The 17,539-nt window shown below is 46.7% G+C and overlaps 1 protein-coding gene across 1 annotated transcript; it reads right to left on the bottom strand.

Moving 5' to 3' along the window:
• Positions 1–6,923: 6,923 nt before the first annotated feature.
• LOC101940655 (prolactin-like) lies at positions 6,924–15,200 on the bottom strand. The gene is made up of 5 exons (XM_024100583.3): positions 14,932–15,200; positions 14,657–14,841; positions 14,085–14,192; positions 10,167–10,346; positions 6,924–7,497 (listed from the first exon to the last, which is right to left on the bottom strand). Exons 1-5 carry the CDS (start codon positions 15,089–15,091, stop codon positions 7,303–7,305), a joined length of 828 nt encoding a protein of 275 aa, XP_023956351.3. The 5' UTR covers positions 15,092–15,200; the 3' UTR covers positions 6,924–7,302.
• Positions 15,201–17,539: the final 2,339 nt, after the last annotated feature.

Raw genomic sequence — 17,539 nt, 5'->3', positions numbered from 1 at the left:
AGCTCTAAGACTTATTGCTGCAGAGGTTTTTTGCAGTCTGGACATCCCTTCAGTGTACTCAGAGCACAATTAAAGGGTCAGGCCCCACTGGTGAGATAGGCAGGGGCATGCCTAGTTTGAGAATCCTAATAGTTTGAAGCTGCTGGGGCTCTGTCTTGTGCCAGGGCTCCGAGCAGCTTGTTAGCTGTGGGGTTGGTGTCAGGACTTAGATGGCTTTGTGCATGTCCACCAGAGGAAACATAGGCACTTACAGAGTTAGAGAGCAGCAGCCGAAAGAGGCAGTTAATCACTTCAGTACATATTTGAGGATCTGGCCATAAAATACTCTAGGTGTGCAACAAGACTTCCAAAAAGCAAAGGGAAAATTTTCAACATGTTGGTTTTAAATGTTCTCTTCAATGTCAATTTGACTTTCTTTAGTCCTCCAGAAACACTGTGTGAATTTGGGACCAGAACTAGAGTGGTCTGAGTCCCTAACACCAAAATAAAGTTAAACCTGTAAAACATACAACCTTGATCCCTCTTAGTTAATGCTATTTAAAGTGGAAATTTCCCTTCAACGTGCATTATGAAATTTCAGCAAAGAAGCACCACTCATCATGAATGTTGTAAATATCACAAGACATTTACTTTGCCATTCTCTCCTGAAATGTCATATGTTAGCGATGGATCAAATAGTATACATGCATTTTCTTTAAATAGTTTATAAACATCAGTTATGCCGGAACAAGGAGAACAGAAATGGGTGATACAAATTTCCTGCTGCATCTCCACCTTCCCCTACTCAATTCACCCTCAGCCCTGCCAACTCATCCTGTCCCCATCCTAGCTCAGAACCTCCCCAGCCTCTCTCCACCCCTTGCTCATAGACATTCTGCACATACCTAAGCCCCAATGCTGAGAACCCCTCCGATTCCTACCAAACCTCTTCATAACTCTAAACCACTTCCTCAGCTCTGTAACTTCCCCTACTCAGGTTCAGAATACCCCTGCCACACAAACCCCCCAGGTCACAAATCCAACCCCAGCGCAGAACCCTTCCCCTCCCTAGCTGGCACCCACCAACATCACCCAACTCAGAACCCCTTGCCTAGCCCAGCCCACTGTCACCGCCTTGCCTTCCCCTATTTCATGCTGGACCTGGAGATGCAGGAGCAGAAATAGAAAGAAAAAACTGGCTGCTGGGCACATGTGCAGGGAACCCTATAGGCTGTCTCTGTGAGGATGTAGAATGTTTGCTCTGCACCTTCTAGTGTTGCCACCTGGCCAACCAGGACCATCCCTTTTTTGAGGTAGCCGTCCTGGGATATCTGTAAGGGTGCTTAGTACACAGCCAGGTGTCCAGTTTTATGGGTTCAGGGCCATCCGTGTCCTCTTTTTTTGTATCTCAGTGGTGGCAACTCTACCTCGGCTCCTTGCAGGCCCTGTGTTGCAGGGACTTGAGGGGCTCTATGCTGCGGCATTCATGTGCAAAGAGCCAGGCATTCTGCCTCTGGAACTGAAGGAAATCATCCCCACAGAAGCCTGTATTCCCTGTTCTGTGCCGCCTCCTTCTGCTGCCTGCAGTATTTGTGCTGCAGGGCCCAGAGACACCCATGACAGCCAGGTGCCCTACAGCCTTCAGGGCCTGGAACGGTTTCACTTGCAGGAGTCCCTTAGTGGCAGCAAGTGATAGTGCACCCTGCAGTGCATCAGTCACTGCTACACACACCTACAGTGTATCTGACAACTGTGGCGTTATTGGTGAGGCTTGGCATCATTCGCCCCACTAACCAGCTGCCACAGATGCTGCCTTCCTCAGTGTCCTGTAATAACATCCTGGGCTTGATTCTGATCTCATTTATCTCCATGAAATAGTAACTCCACCACAGCCAATGGAATCACATGAATATAAAACCAGCATAGGAGAGATCAGAATGAATGAACTCCACTGTCTTAGCTAATTTCATATTTCACTTTGAAAATCCACCTGGTCAGAGCATTTAAATGACAAGGAGGGAAAACATTTTGGCCTGGCTCTGACACATTTCTGGCCCTGCAGCAATGGCAGCATGAGTGGAGGGAGCCAAGGATTACCTGGAGCACAAACAAAAAGATTAACTAAGAAACAGGAAATGAATCCCACCTGACATCTGTGATGTAAACAGAAGAGTGGGGACAGCATTCCAAATAATGTTTATTCAAATACAGGCAGCTTGGGCATCACATCAAAGGGAGTGAAAAGAAAAAATCAGATTCGTTCCTCACTGTGCCCAGTGTACATCTTGTCTTTCTTTTAATTAGCCCATGTTGGTTTGAGAGATTCCTTTGTCCTTAATCCCTTTATCTGGCTGTTGGCTTTGGTCTTTGCCACTTAATAAAAGAATGGCATTCTTTAAGCCTTCTGAAAGGTGAGACAATGTGTAGCCTCCTTTCTCATAAGATTCAATAAGATCAAAGATGTAGAAATATTTCTGTGTGTGGCTGACGCATTCATATTATGTGCTTCATAAGTATGCCATTCCTTCATGCTGCACCTTTGCTGCTTCCATTTTTGATGATTTAACTCTTACAGTGTTTTTTACCTTTGGATTCCTGATGTGTGATACCTGTACTAAAGTACAAACCTCTGACTGACATGAACTTTGCAGAGAGAATATTGGTAAGTGGGCGGATTACATCAGAGAAAATCTTTGTGCCTTAATTAATGAGTGTTCCTGTTGTACTCTGTCTTTGTTGGCATCACAGAGAATGGGATCATCCCTAATTGGCACAGTATATGCTGCACATTCATTTGGGTTCTAGTACAGGTAAGTAAATGGCAATACTGGACCGCAGTTTAGAGTGATTTTTGCCCATAGTACAGTGTAAATTTGCTGTATTGGCTCATAGCTGTAACCATATTTTTGATGACCAACTTTCATATTTGCTTGATGTCAACAGCATGTAGAAGAGGGTGTTGTGAATTGCTTTCTAGACCTGTTACTCAGGTAAAAGAAATGAAATCACTAGATCAGTACTGTAAACAATCATAATGATGGTGCTCTTATCAATTGTTACTGAATCTTGACAGTCATGAACACACAAATAGAGTTTTGCACTATAAGAGCTACATTTAGTAGGTGTCCATCTCCAATTCCCTCTCTTAACACTTGCTCTGAGGATACATTGCCTTAATATAGAAGGAGCTGTTTGGATGCCTATTACATTGAACATTTCAATGGGTTTTCCTCTTTTTTTCTAGTATCAGAGGGGTAGCCGTGTTAATCTGAATCTGTAAAAAGCAACAGAGGGTCCTCAGATGCAAGAAGTGAGGTTCTTACCCACGAAAGCTTATGCTCCCAATACTTCTGTTAGTCTTAAAGGTGCCACAGGACCCTCTGTTCCTCTTTTTTTCTGTTTTCACAGTTTTATGCTGGTATCTTGATTTATTTAATTATCTATACAACAAAATCTAATTGTGATAATACAGTATTGTTAGTGAGAGATGATTTAAATGGCAATTGATGAGATATCCTTCAACTTTTTTTTGCTGATCAGTAAATAGCTATTCCCGATTGGTGACAGAGGCAATGTCACTGTTGGGGGAGAGGGGAATATAAAAAGGCATTGGGAGCATGAGAGAGGAGCATAGCCACAAGCTGTAGTTTTTCCATATGCCTCACAAATCTCTAGTTTTGTTATTATAAGAAGCCTGAGTTCCTTTGAAAACACTGGAAATCAGAAATAATTACTTTTGTATTCTATAATATATATGTAATATCATCTTGTCTAAGGAATTATAGCGAGTAAGATCTTCAGTGCAGGAGCTATGTGTTCCTGTGTGTTTGTACTATGTCTAGGACAACAGGGCCTCAGTTCTGCTTGGGGCTTCTGAGTGCTTATGCAATATAAATAGTCATTAATAATTGTTATACTCCCCGCAACTGGCAATGTGAGCTCCATTCAATTACTGATAACTCCGTGAAAAGTGGGAGCGGGAATAAATGTCATGACTTGCCTCCTACCTCTATCTGTCTAACCAGCAAATGCAAAGATGGCCCTTGTGCAGAGCAGAATGGGCTGGGAAAGGAGTATTAATTGACTGTGCCTAGTTCTTCTCTCCAATCAGAGGAGATACACAGTGCAGAGCATGAAAAGGTAGGAGATGAACAAGGGCTTAGCCATAGGAAGCCTGATTCATGAAGACCATCTCCATCCAAGTAGCTCAAATCCCACTAGTAGATGAAAACAACATTCAGATGCCCTCCTTGGTTGTACTGTTACAAGAAGAGGACAAGTGGCAAGTTCAGGGAACTTCTTTGGTTGGGTCTCTTCCCTCTTACTGTATTTGCTGTGATAGTATAAGACATTGTACATTTGTTGTGGTTAGCTGTAAGTTTTGGATATTCATAGGCTTAGTAAGAGCTTTGGATTTTGGCTCCTTCACCAGTTTTGCAATAACTTACCAAATAGTATAGGCACTCTGGGCTAGATTCACAAAAGGACTATGGGGCTGCTGCAATGCCTCACTTTTAGATGCCATGTTGCCCAGTGGAATTCACAACCCTGAGTTAGGCACCCAGGCTCCCTGTACAATGGATGGGGAAAGTTATGGGATTCACAGAAGCCGGCACACGGAGTAGGAAGCCATATAAGCTAGCCCTTAGGAAAAGCCAAGCAGATGGCTGTGGCATAAACCCTGCCCCTCTCACAGAACTATGTTCCTAACTCTGCTTGGGAAAGCTGTGAACCCTTTCCTGGAGAAAGTGCCTAAGCCATTTTTTGCAAGAAATGTAGAAGCAGGTACCTATAACCGTTAGCCCAGTACTTAGGGCCCTCGGCTGAGTTGTGGGAAGCCTGTGTTTAACCCCCTTTTCCTAATCATGCAAAGGAGGGAATCAAATCTGGGTTTCTAATATCCCAGATGCATACTCAACCCACTGGCCTAAGAGGGGGCTCTCCTGCTCAACCTTGTGAGGCCATTTTGTGTGGGTTAAGACAGGAGAATACCTCATTTGTGAATCCCACTGGGGCTTAGGCACCAACCTGCTGGGTGGCATCAGGGCTAAGGCTGTGTGCATGCTCAGTTGCCTAAATTTAGGCCCTTTGGCAGGCCCTTAGGTGCCTAGGGATGTTGGGCGGCAGCTGAGTAGGGGGTTTGTGAATGCCAGCGGTGCCTAAATGTTTGACTTAGGTGCCTTATTCCCTTTGTGAATCTAGCTCTCTTGGGATAACTAACATTATGCTATTTGAAATGTGACCTTTTCCACTCTGCTGTTTGAAGACAACCTGAGGAAAATCACTTAGGCTGAGTTGCAGAGGTGCTGACTTCTTGCAGATATCCTCTGAACAAGTCAGGCCAGCTCTGCATTATGGATGCTCAGACATAGCTTGACAAGTTGCTGTTTGGTGTTCAATTCTAAGTCGTCGCTTTGATTTTCTACGGTTTCCCACAGTAAATGTTCATATGCTTGCAAACTGTGTCCTAATTCCTGCAAAAATGTACTCTTGTAGTCCAAATGGCACTACTCCCAGTAATAAAGTTAAGCACATGCATGAGTATTTGCAGGATCAGGGCCCAGGTAATCATGAATGCCATCGCTGAGTCCAAATCAGTTATAAATGCCTACTCATATGCATCATCTGGATTCAGAAGGCAGAAATGTTTCATTCCCGACTAGTGTAAATTCAAATTATGTGCCATTCATTCGTTATAGTTAGGAAAATATAAAATAGCTCCTCCCTTATCACTCAGATGAATCTAAGGTTTTTCCTATACCATGGAATTTACAGCACCCACATCTCGGCACTGACTCTGGATATGTGTGCAGGAAACACACCCCTATCCACCATCCAACCTTGGCACTGAGACTGAACCAGTAACTAGGCCAAGGGTGGGCAAACTTTTTGGCCCAAGGGCCACATCGAGGAGTGGAAATTGTATGGCAGGCCATGAATGCTCACAAAATTGGGGTTGGGGTGTGGGAGGGGGTGCAGGCTCTGGGGATGAGGAGTTTGGGGTGTAGGAGGGTGCTCTGGGCTAGGATTGAAGGGTTTGGAGGGCGGGAGGGGGATCAGGCCTGGGGCAGGGGTGCAGGAAGGGGTGCAGGTTCGGGCTCTGGGGTGGGGCTGGAGGTTTGGGGTGCAGGCGGGTGCTCTGAGCTGGGATCGAGGGGTTTGGAGAGCGGGAGGGGGATCAGGGCTGGGGCAGGGGGTTGGGAGAGGCTCAGAAGGTGCAAGCTCTGAGCGGTGTTACCTCAAGCAGCTCCCAGAAGCAGTGGCATATCCCTTCTCCGGCTTCTCTGGAGGCACAGCCAGGCGACTCTGCCCGCTGCTCCATCCGCAGGCATTGCCCCTGCAGCTCCCATTGGAGCGCGTAGGAGCCGGAGTGGGGCCATGCTGTGGCTTCCGGGAGTCACATGTTGTGGCCCTGTGCCCCAGCTGGAGCGAGGCCAAGCCGTGTTGTGCGGCACTTGACCCAGCACCCCAACTGGAGCGCTGCCGAGCTGTGTGGTCCGGCCGCCTATCCAACGCCCCGGCCAGAGTGGGGCCGAGCCAGATGGTGCGGCTCACGAGCTGGCTTAAAACGGCTCGTGGGCCGGATCCGGCCCACAGGCCCTAGTTTGCTCACCCCTGAATTAGGCCCTTACTCATGTGCTATAGTACTTTTTTCCATAAGAGTTCTCAGTGGGACTACTCATGGAATAAGGTGCTACTCAGTGTTAGACTATCAGACTCCTGTTCTTAGGGACTCCTGAAACTACATCAATATTTGTAAAAGCTTGCAGCAAGTTAGGAAAAAAGTTAGAAGTTTGATGGGGAAGAAGGGTAGTCAGAGGGTCATATATCCTCCTAAACCCATCAGTAATACCATACGTTAAGTACTTTTAAACATAAGTACTTTTGTCACATGATAAATGAAACAACTTTTATTATAAAAATATACTTTATTTAAAGTCTATGCATGTCTTGTACCAAGACTTAGCTAATTTATTGATGTTTAGCTTCAATGACAATATGTACACCTGAAAATGTGTGAACTATTTAAATTGCAGTTTGACATACTGTAGTAAATACAGAAACTGATTTATGCACTACCCCTGAAATCCACTCTTCCTGGTGTGTGAAACCCACATACACACATTATGCCTTATGTAATATTTCAACTGTGTAGGTTAACAGTGTAAAATAAATAATTGGCAAAGCCATTCAAAACTAGTTTTCTTTGTTAATAATTTACTATTACTGTAAATGTCATAAAACCTTTATAAATTATTTTGCTCCATCTTTGCAAACAACATGTAGCTTTAATTCTGAAAATTGCCTGTCACAGATTAAAACTCAACAACTATTTCCTGGCCAAATCCTACATTTAAGAATTTTTAAGTAGCTTTGTACTTTATTGGAGTCTCTCCTGAAGCAGTGAATAAACTCATAGTCACTCATCAAATTTGCTTCATTACTAATGGATAAACCAGCTGCTTCTGATGATCCCATTCCATTCAATGAATTGCTGATGATTCCCATTGACTGCATCTGTATTGAAAACAGAATATGTATGACTGTAACCTGTCAATGGATATAAATGTGCATAGAACCAAAATCCTCAAAATGCTAGTGTTGAAGCTAACAAAATCAGGGTTTATAGAACACCCATTAATGAAATCATCAGCTAATGTAGACTGCTCACCTCCAGGTTTTTTATGTAAGTACTGAAAAAAATGGTGCAAAGTTCTCTAGAGAAAGGAAATGCAATACCAGCCTGCTACCCAGAGCCTACATAAGAGTCTAACTAGTCGGAAGTGGTTTCATATTGTTTCAAGAAATTCTGCCTCTGGAAGCAGAACTTTGGCAATGCTATCAAGGACATAACACCCCTTGAACATGGAGCAGGTAAAGGCCACTCTTCAGTATGGCTGCCCCATCTCAAGATAGTACAGTGGATCAGTTTTCTTCAGACTCAGGACCGGCTCTAGGCACCAGCAAAACAAGCTGGTGCTTGGGGTGGCACATTTTTAGGGGCAGCATGGCCGGCGCCAGAATGCCGCCCCTAAAAATGTGCCCCGGCCTCCCTAGCTCACCTCCGCTGCTGCCGCTCGCACGCCACGGCACACGAAACAGCTGATTCGCGCGCTGCTGCTCCCCCTCCCTCCCAGGTTTGAGAGCCTGGGAGGGAGGGGGAGACGCCGAGTGGCTGCAGCGTGCGCGCCGCTTCTCCCCCTCCCTCCTAGGCTTGAGAGCCTGGGGGAGGAGGCAGGGCTAGGGATTTGGGGAAGGGGCGGAGCTGAGGCGGGGCCAGGGGTGGGGTAAGAAAAAATGGGGGCGGCCAAAATTGTTTCTGCTTGGGGTGGCAAAAATCCTAGAGCCGGCCCTGTTCAGACTTGTAGCCTTATTTAACGAGCTTCATCTAGTAAGGCACTAGGGCTTCTAGCAGGTGGTGAGCATCCCCAAGAGCTGTTAAAGTCAAAGCAAAATGAGGGCCCTCACCACCTCTTAGAAGGACTGGCCGCCTAGCAAGATCAAGCCCAGACTCAGTGTAATATGGAAAAATACTGTCACATGACACTGTTTATGCAATAAGTAGTTTCAATTTGATATTGTTTCCTTCTTATACTTTACTATTTGTGAAACCTTGGTAGCACGTACAGAACAATATGGACAGAGCTGCCATTCCCTCAGAGAGCCTCCCATCCAAGAATTTCCCCAAAACAAGTTGTAGAAATGGGCCTGAGCTACAAACCTGGATACAAATATCCTGAACTTGGGTGAAGCTTGAATCTGTTTTTGAATTTTATGTTTGGCCCCAACTCTATGATGAACTAAACAAAAATCCGGATATTAAATGCCCCTGAATTCTGGGGAAGTTCTAATCCATATTCATAGCCAAACTGAAGATTGGGCTTCTCCGTTTATAGCTCTGTCCTGTGAGGTGCTGTTCAATTTCACTTCACTGGTGGCTGCATTTCAGCAGTGGATAAAATGACCCCTCCGCTGTATTGCTGAGTTGTATGTCCATTTCAATTTGTATCATCCTTGGTGAGATATTAAGGTTTTTTTTTCTTATTTTTTAAGTGTTTAGTGGGATGTCTGCATGGGAATAAACATGTTAATTGTCAGAGACAAAGAAAATAGGCCTGATTCTTCATTCCTTGTTCAGTCACAGCTCCAGCTGAGTTTAGTGAGAGTTGTGAGTGCACATGGAATACAAGATCAGACCCACTATCTGGTAATTAAAAGTGAGAGAGCTGCAAATATAATCAGATGCCACAATGTACATTTATCAGAAGGCATTTGTCACAGGGCTTTAAAATACACCTCTACACTGATATAACGCTGTCCCCAGGAGCCAAAAAATCTTACCGTGTTATATTGAACTTGCTTTGATCCACCAGAGTGCGCAGCCCTGCCCCCCCAGAGCACTGCTTTACCGTGTTATATCCGAATTCGTGTTATATTGAGGTACAGGTGTAGTTATGTAAGTAGCTAGGGGTGGAATCCAGAAAGGGGCTTAGGTGTTGTGATACTCCGTGTTGCAATGCCTAACTTTTAGGCCCCTAGCAAATCTCAGGAACAATTCCGCGATCCACAAAGCTGAGTTAAGTGCCCAGGCTTCCTATACAATGAATGGGGAGAGAAAGCCACCTAAGAATGAGATCCACAAAAGCCAGCATGCTAGGCAGGAAGCCGCCTAAGCTAGCCAATGGGAGATGCTGACCTGCTAAGACCCTGCCCCTTTCTCCGAGATAGGTGCCTCGGTCCAGGATGCAGGAAGGTGCCTATCTCTGCTAGCTATCCATGAACAGGAACCCTTCCCTTGGCTTAGGCACCTATGTAGTTTCTTGCTGGAATGAGTTCAGTGCTGGCCTTGTGCCACACAAAACACCCAGAGAAGGAAATGGTGCTGGGGACCACCTTTTAGTCCAGTACTCAGCTGAGATGTGGGAGAGACAGGTTCAACTCCCCTCTCTCTAGCAGGCATGGGAAAGATTGGAAGTGGGGTCTCCTACCTCTCAGGAGTATGCTCCAACCACTGAGCTATTGGATAGTCTGATGTGGGGCTCCCTTAGTCTCTCCTATTGAAGCTGTTCCACTGTGAACACCCATGCTAGGGCTATATCTTTGTAACTGAGAGCAGAATTTGGCCTTGAGAACCCTTTGGTATTTCAGTATAATTGATATTAAAAAAATTAGGTTGAAAATCTTGCCTTCTCTGTTACTTTCTCCATTCCAGTCTTCAGCTCATGCACCATATTGCTGATTTGCTTTGCTTTGCTCAGGCTGTCACTAGATAATTCTTGATGATGACCAATATTCTGGTCAAAGTGGGAAAGTGGTTCCTTCCAGGCTTGCAAGAGTCTCAGTATCAAGTGAGTTAGTTCTTCTCTCTTGAAAACAAAATATGAAAGAACTTTCCTATTAGTGGCATCAAAGCATATGAACAGTGATGTTCTCATTGGGCATAGTATACTTAAACAGACAATGATACTTAAAATCTGGGCACACTTAAAATCTCTATGCATACAATTCATAACTAACTTTCAAATGTTTAGAAAATAACATTTTCATGGGCTTCTCTCTAGTTGTACATTAGTATTGTCGGAGAATAACAGAGTTCTCACTTTTTGTTTGGGTACAGCAAGTCAGGTACTTTATTTTCTCTGCTTCCACAGTATGAACAAAAAACCAAAATGACTTTGCACATGCAACTTCTTCCCAAATTGCTTAGGATCTCATTCTGTAATCAAATTCTGCGTCAAAGTGGTGGTACTTCCTTAAATAGTGCTACATTGATATCAAATGCTAAACTGCTGAGTTGTTAGATGGAAAAAAGTCTTAAGGGAAAACTTTCAAAAGTGCCTAAGGCCAGATCCACAAAGGGACTCGGGCATTGCAATACTGAGCATTGCTGCTCTTAACTTTTAGGTGCCTAGGAAATCACAGGAACAACATTGAGGTGCACAAAGCCTGAGTTAGGTGCCTTGCTCTCTACACAATGAATGGGGAGAGATAGCTGCCTTAGGGCTCCTCTACATTGGGAACTTACATCAGCATAGCTACGTCTCTCGGGGAGTGAAAATCCACACCCATGAGAAATGTAGCTATGCCTTCCTAACCCTCAGTGTAAACAGTGCTAGGTCAATGGAAGAATTCTTCAATTGACCTAGCTACTGCCTCTCGGGGAGGTAGATTGCCTTCGTCAATGGGAGAACCCCCCCATTGGCATAGGTAGGGTCTATGAAGCACTACAGAGGCATAGCTGCAGGTGTTTTGCTATTGAAGTATAAGTGTAGTCTGCAATCCACGAAAGCCAGCATGCTAGGTGGAGAACCACCTAAACTAGCCAATGGAGAGGCTAATGAGAAGGGTGTGTGTGATGAGCCTGGCCCCTCTCAGGAAGATAGGTGCCTATGCCCAGCCTGTGGGGAGGTGCCTATCTGTGCTTAACAATTTACAAAGGAAAACCCCTTGCCTGGAATCAGGCATCTTTGACGTCTAAGTAGTTTCTGGTGGGAATGAGTTAGGCACCTGCCTCACTCCACACAAAACAGCCAGAGGAGGAGTTGCTGGTTCCTACTATCTAACTTTTAGCCCAGTGGTTGGAGCATTCCTTTCGGATGAGGAAGATACAGCTTCAGTTCCCCCCCTCTATCTGAGTGGGAGAAGGGATGTGAACAGGAGGCTTCCACCTCTGAGCATTCTAACCACTGAGCTATGGGGTAGTTTGATGTGGGGGCTCACTCAATCTCTCCTTTTGAAGTTCTTCCACTGTGGCTAACTAATGAAAGAGTGATTGGAGTAGGGGGACTAGATTCTGGGTCTCCCACCTTGCACGTAGGTGCCCTAATCTCTAGATTACAGAGTCTTTCTCTGTGGCCCAGTTACATTTCCACTGTGGATAAATAAATAGCCATTGGGCAAGAGAGCATGAGAATGACTCTGGTTCAGTGCTTAGGGCACTACCTGATAGGTGGAACAGTTTTAACAGGAGAGATTGAGGGAGGCCAACATCAGAATATCTTTATCACTGTAAATCAGTGGTTAGAGCTCTCCCCTGAGAGGTGGGAGACCCTCCTGGTCAAATTTTTTACTGCCCCTCAGGCAGAGTGGGGGAGAATTGAAGCTGGGTCTCCCACATCCCAGGTGAATGCAGCTATCCATTGGGCTAAAAGTTGGAAGGTTGGAAACACCTCCACTGGTGAGATTTTTTAAGTGGACCCAATGCAGTAGGCGGCCTCTGAGCACACCTTAGGTGGCCAAATGCCTATGTGTCCCCTGGTTCATGGAGTGCTCCAGAGCTTATGCAGGAGACGGGCATCCAGAGGCCTAGAGAGTCAGCAGTGCACATGCTCAGAGGCAGGAACTTCTCTACCTAGGGAATTTTTACACTGAAAAACATAAGCACCAAGTGAGTATAGGCACCTATAGGGTTTGGCGGGAGTTTTGTGGATTGCAGTGGAGTCAAAACTGGGATTTAGGCACCTAAATACCTCTGGGTCTGGGGCTATGTGACTTAGGAGCCTAAGCCTCTGACTTTCCATGAGATTTAGGCTCCTAAATGCTTAAATTGATTTTGAAAATGGCACTAAAGTCCCTTAGCTGCTTTTGAAAATATTATCCTTCTTGTCAGCTGTATGTATTCTGAGCCAATCTGTTTTCACTTGCAAAGAGAGAAAAATCACAGGAAGAGCATTTCCCCATTATTTTAACCATCAAAACCAAAGAGAAAAGTTGCTAAATAACACCTTTGTAAATTTCCTTTTCTTTTTATCCATCCCTTTTTTACAATATTTTTCACACCTGTCTTTGTGTCCTTGGCTTTTCAATGTCTGCTTTTCGTCACTATTTTTAAAATACTGATTACTTTTCTTAGCTTTGAGCTCCTACAGTTTCTTTGCTTGATTTCTGTTCCTCACTATATTTTTTCCTCTTTGAAACATTTCTGTTTAAAAATATTTGCTTCTCTTCCCGCCTCCCCCCCATGGTTTTCTCATAATGGCTTTCTAAGTTTTACAATGGCACTGATTAATCAAATTTATTTGTAGAGTTCACAGCTACTTCCTAGATTTGTCTTTCATTGTGCCAGAGTAAATTAAAGGGAAAATGTATCCCTCTCTGTCCTTTGGGATGTCTGACCTTTGTTTAAGTATTGCAGTGCTGTTTTTATAACTAATGAATGTGAATTAATCTTATAGAGCCCCACAAACATTATTTCTTACAATATAGAAAGAAATTGGGATTAATTGTGGGATCTCAAATTTATCAGCTACCCTGCTTACACTCTGCAAATATGTAGGATGCAAGAACTTTAAAGAGGAAGCATCAGCTATAACTAAGGCTATGATTTTGTCACAGAGGTTGCGGAAGCCACGGAATCCGTGACTTCCAAAGACCTCTGTGACTTCAGCCCCGGTGGCTGGGAGCTGCAGGGTCCCACCACCTCCTGCAGCGGCAGGGAGCTGTAAGATACCCCCACCGCCTGAGGCAGTAGGCCCCCAAGCTCCCAGCTGCCATGGGCAGTGGGGGTACCCCACAATTCCCAGCCAGCGCAGGGGTACTCCACAGCTCCCCAGCCACCACCATGCAGGGGGACCCCAGAGCTCTGAGTCCCCACGGGTGGTGGGGGCCTTGGAGCTCCCAGCCACCCCACAGCTGCCCAGTCCCTTCCCATTTTATCATGGATATTTTTAGTAAAAGTCAGGGACAGATCAGGAGTTTCCATGAATTTTTCTTTATTGCCTCTGACCTGTCCCTGACACTTACTAAAAATATCCATGACAAAATCTTAGCCTTAGCTATAACATTCCAAGAGTACAAAATCCCCCTGGCTGGGACTATGCTGAGAATTTGCCTATTAGTCACGTGGGGCTCGCTACCAGCAGGTGCTAAGCGTTTTCAACTTCCTCTGAAGCCCGTGGGAGTGGAGGGTGCGCAGCACTTTGCAGGATCGGGCCTGCCTCTTCAGTGACAATGTTCCTTCCTTCCTTCTCTCCTTAGATAATAACTGGAATCTGGCACAGCTCAGTTTGACAAACTGTCCCCTTGAGTTTCCCCATACAAATAGCAACCGTATCTGACATCACTGCATGCCATATCAACTCCAGTGCACGCTAATAGGGCCTTACCGGTATTTTTTGGACATACTCCTTGCCATTAGGCGTTAGCATCCTGGAGGTGTGGCATTTACCTGTCCATTTGCCCAACTCGTTTCCATTGGGTAGAAAGTTTTTTTCCTAAAGGGAAGAAAAAGAACCCAACACATCAGATGTTGTAAAACTGTAGTTGGTAACTTTGGTGGTTTTCAATAGCCATTTTGTCACCTTGCATATTTCCTTTTACCAAACCCCCACATTACAATCAAAACACGGACATGCAGCGGGAAAACTTGTGAGCAGAGCTAGCCCATGGAGCTACTATGTCACACGTGGTGTGAGTAAATGAATACGGCGCATCTGACAGTGCCAAGACTTTCTTGCTGCTCCCGTAGATGATCAGCGATACAGAACGGAGACAGCAAGCAACAGACCGACCGCATACCCAGCCCCGGGCTTTAACTGTCGGGAGGAGAGAGGAAGCCAGATGCTTTGGCAAACATGCCCCGAGGTCAGAGATCGCTGCGTGCCCAGTTCAGGTGGGCAGCAGAGGCGATCCCTAGGAGAACAGGGGAGCCTGTGGCGTGGCAGGACGGGGCACTCACCAAGTCCAAGTAGAGCGCCGTGGAGAGGCTGTGTAGCCTGTCCGAGTGCTGGATCACCCGGTCGAAAAGATCAGACACGGACAAGAAGCGGCAGCTCGAGTCTCCCTGCCGGGCACAAATTGCCACGAAAACGGCTCCTGGCGGCTTCCCCAGCAGCCAGAGCAGGGCGCACAGGCAGGCGTAACCTGGGAAGAGCGGATGGATCAAGACCAGCCCGCTACCCTGCAGGCAACGCTGGGGCGCAGACTGGCGAGGGGTCAGGGGCAGCTGCTTACCTTTGCGCGCGGCGCCCATGGTGCAGGCGCGAGCGGCGGGCGGACGCTGGTCGGGTTGCTCTGGGATGCCCCTGGCTCCCCTATATATGCGCGCGTGGAGATGGGCACAAGGGTGAGCTAAGGCCACGCGGGTGCGTGCGGGGCGGCTGCTGTTCGTCATTGCTGGGTTCCTCAGCGCGTGCCTTCGGGTTTGCGCGGCCCGCGGCGGGATTAGCAAATGGCGCGGAGCGGGGCCCTGGCTCCGAGGAACGCCGCAGCTCTGAGCGCGCTCCCCTGAGGCGGGGAGTGTTAACCCCGAGACAGTAACTAGGGGGAGCGAGGAAACACTCCGCGTGGGTATTGGATATTTCACACCAGCACACACAGACTGTGTACCCCAATAAACGACCAGGGGACTGATTTTTCCTCTGCCTCATCAGTTTTAAACCAGTCACTCCACTGACTCCAGTGTGGAATTAGCTCTGATCTATACTGGCACAAGGCAGAGAATAGGTCCTTTGTATATAGTACCTACATGGGGGGTGCACACTATGGCCTTGGCCTCCATCAGCGCTACTCTGGGCAGCTCAGAGAACCACCGCTGGCAAGTTGGTGATTCCCCAGCTACCCCTGGCTGGCACAGAAGCAGCCATACTAACTCCATACCATCCCCCTCTCCCAAACACAACCCCAGGGTTGGACTTTGGGAAAACGGCACCCTGGGCAAACTTGTATTTTGGCACCCTGGCACTTGCAAGCGCCACGCCTCCATCGCCTGTGGCCCCTGCGGGCTCCCTTGAAGCTGCACAGGCAGGATCCCCCGGCCACTGACTACTCTGCCACAGGAAGGGGGAACCCAGGAGCTGGCTCTCTGGCTCCATGGGGACAAGCCCTGCTGCCTGCACCTCCCCACCAGACTTGCAACTCAGGGTGGTATTGCTCCAGCCCTGGGCTCACCTGCACTCACCCCGCTCTGGCAGCCCAGGCCCACCAGCTTGCACAACTTGGATGGTTCTGACCAAAGTGCCCTGGGCGGTTGGCAGGTTGCCCATGTCACCTACCCCTAAGGACAGCTCTGAACACCTCCATCATGGTGTATGATGCTTAAAGCAGTGGCAGAAGAAGATATTTTTAGCAGCAGCATTTTGGATTGATAGGACCAGGGGAGGTCAGAGAAACGAAGTTTGCAATAGTCAAGATGAGATAATTAAGGCATGAATTTTGCAGCAGGGAGAGTGAAGGATGGTAAAAGGCAAAAATTAGGTGTGTAAAAGAGAGGAAAAATCTGAGGAGGCCTCAAAGGCCTTTTCAGTTCATAATGAAAGAGAAAACATCAGACAAAAATTCTCTATGCTTACTGAAGGCAGAGGGAAATACTCAGCAGGATCAATGAAGGGGACAATGCCTGGTATCTATACTGTGGGAGCACTTGGCAGGTTAAATGTACTTGTTTCACTGTTCATTTGTTTCAGTTCTGTGGTCTGCATTACAATGTCAGGGATCCTGTTATTAGGATCTAGGCATTACGGTCCTGATTCAGCAAAGCTGTTCAGCCCCTGCTGAGGTCCATTCTTATCCAGCAAAGCACCTAGGCACAGATCATTATGCCTGTTTTTCCTCCAAATTTTCTAATCTAGAACTTCATAATATTTTGGCCCAATCCTGCAAACATGTACACAAGTGAGTACTTCAGCATGTGAGTAATCCTATAATTCGTTTATGTAAGTTTGCTAAATCGGACCTTAGGCCCAGGTCCACATAGGTATTTAGGCTTCTAACACCTATTTGGGGATGGACTTTACGTGGTGGTATGTTCAGCATCTACAGAGTCTCTCTCTCTCTCTCTCTCTCTCTCTCTCTCTCTCTCTTTCTCTGACTCAATGACTGTTCCACTGTGCATAAATACTTAAATAGTTGGGGGGATGACTGGGAGAGAGAGGGTCAGTCAACAGCCTGCTGCAGGAGCGGTGGAAGCTTCCTAAAAATGGGGGGCCCACCAGCACCTGAACCATAGCCCCACCCCACACCATCTTCTCCCCGATTCCCTGCCATCACACTACTTCTTGCGCTGAGTTCTCGCCCCTGCTCTTCCTCTTCCCCCCCAAAATCCTGTTTCCCCCTTGCTCCTCTTTGCCCCCCCCAGTCGCTCGCCCTTATGGCCGGTAAAAAGTGGGGGTTATGGCCCCCTGACTCTCCCTGTTCCAGTGCCCTTGGCCTGGTGGTTATGGCACTCACCTGGGATGTGAGACACCTTGGGTCCAGTCCCCCTACTCCAGTCATTCTTTTGTTATTTAGCCAGAGTGGAACAGCTTCAACAGGAGAGATTGAGGGACCCTCACATCAGAATATCCCATGGCTCAGTGGTTAGAATGTTCGCTTAGGATTTGAACAGGGGTCTCCCACCTCATTTCTCCTCCTCTGGGTCTCCTGCATCCCAGGTTAGTGCTCTAACTACTGGGCTAAAAGTTACAAAGTGGACTCCCTCTCTGGCCTTTTTGTGTGGAGCGAGGCAGGTATTTAACTGATTCTCACAAGCAATGCCTTAGGTGCCTAAGGTATCTGACGCCAGGAGAGGGGCTCCTGTTTGTGGATTACTGAGCAGAACTCGGTGCCTCCCTGTAGCCTGGAT

This window comes from Chrysemys picta, chromosome 1 (genome assembly GCF_011386835.1).
Source record: "Chrysemys picta bellii isolate R12L10 chromosome 1, ASM1138683v2, whole genome shotgun sequence".
Classification (NCBI taxonomy): domain Eukaryota; kingdom Metazoa; phylum Chordata; order Testudines; family Emydidae; genus Chrysemys; species Chrysemys picta.
The sequence above is the reverse complement of the archived record's forward strand: the minus strand, read 5'-3'. Positions and strand labels throughout refer to the sequence as shown.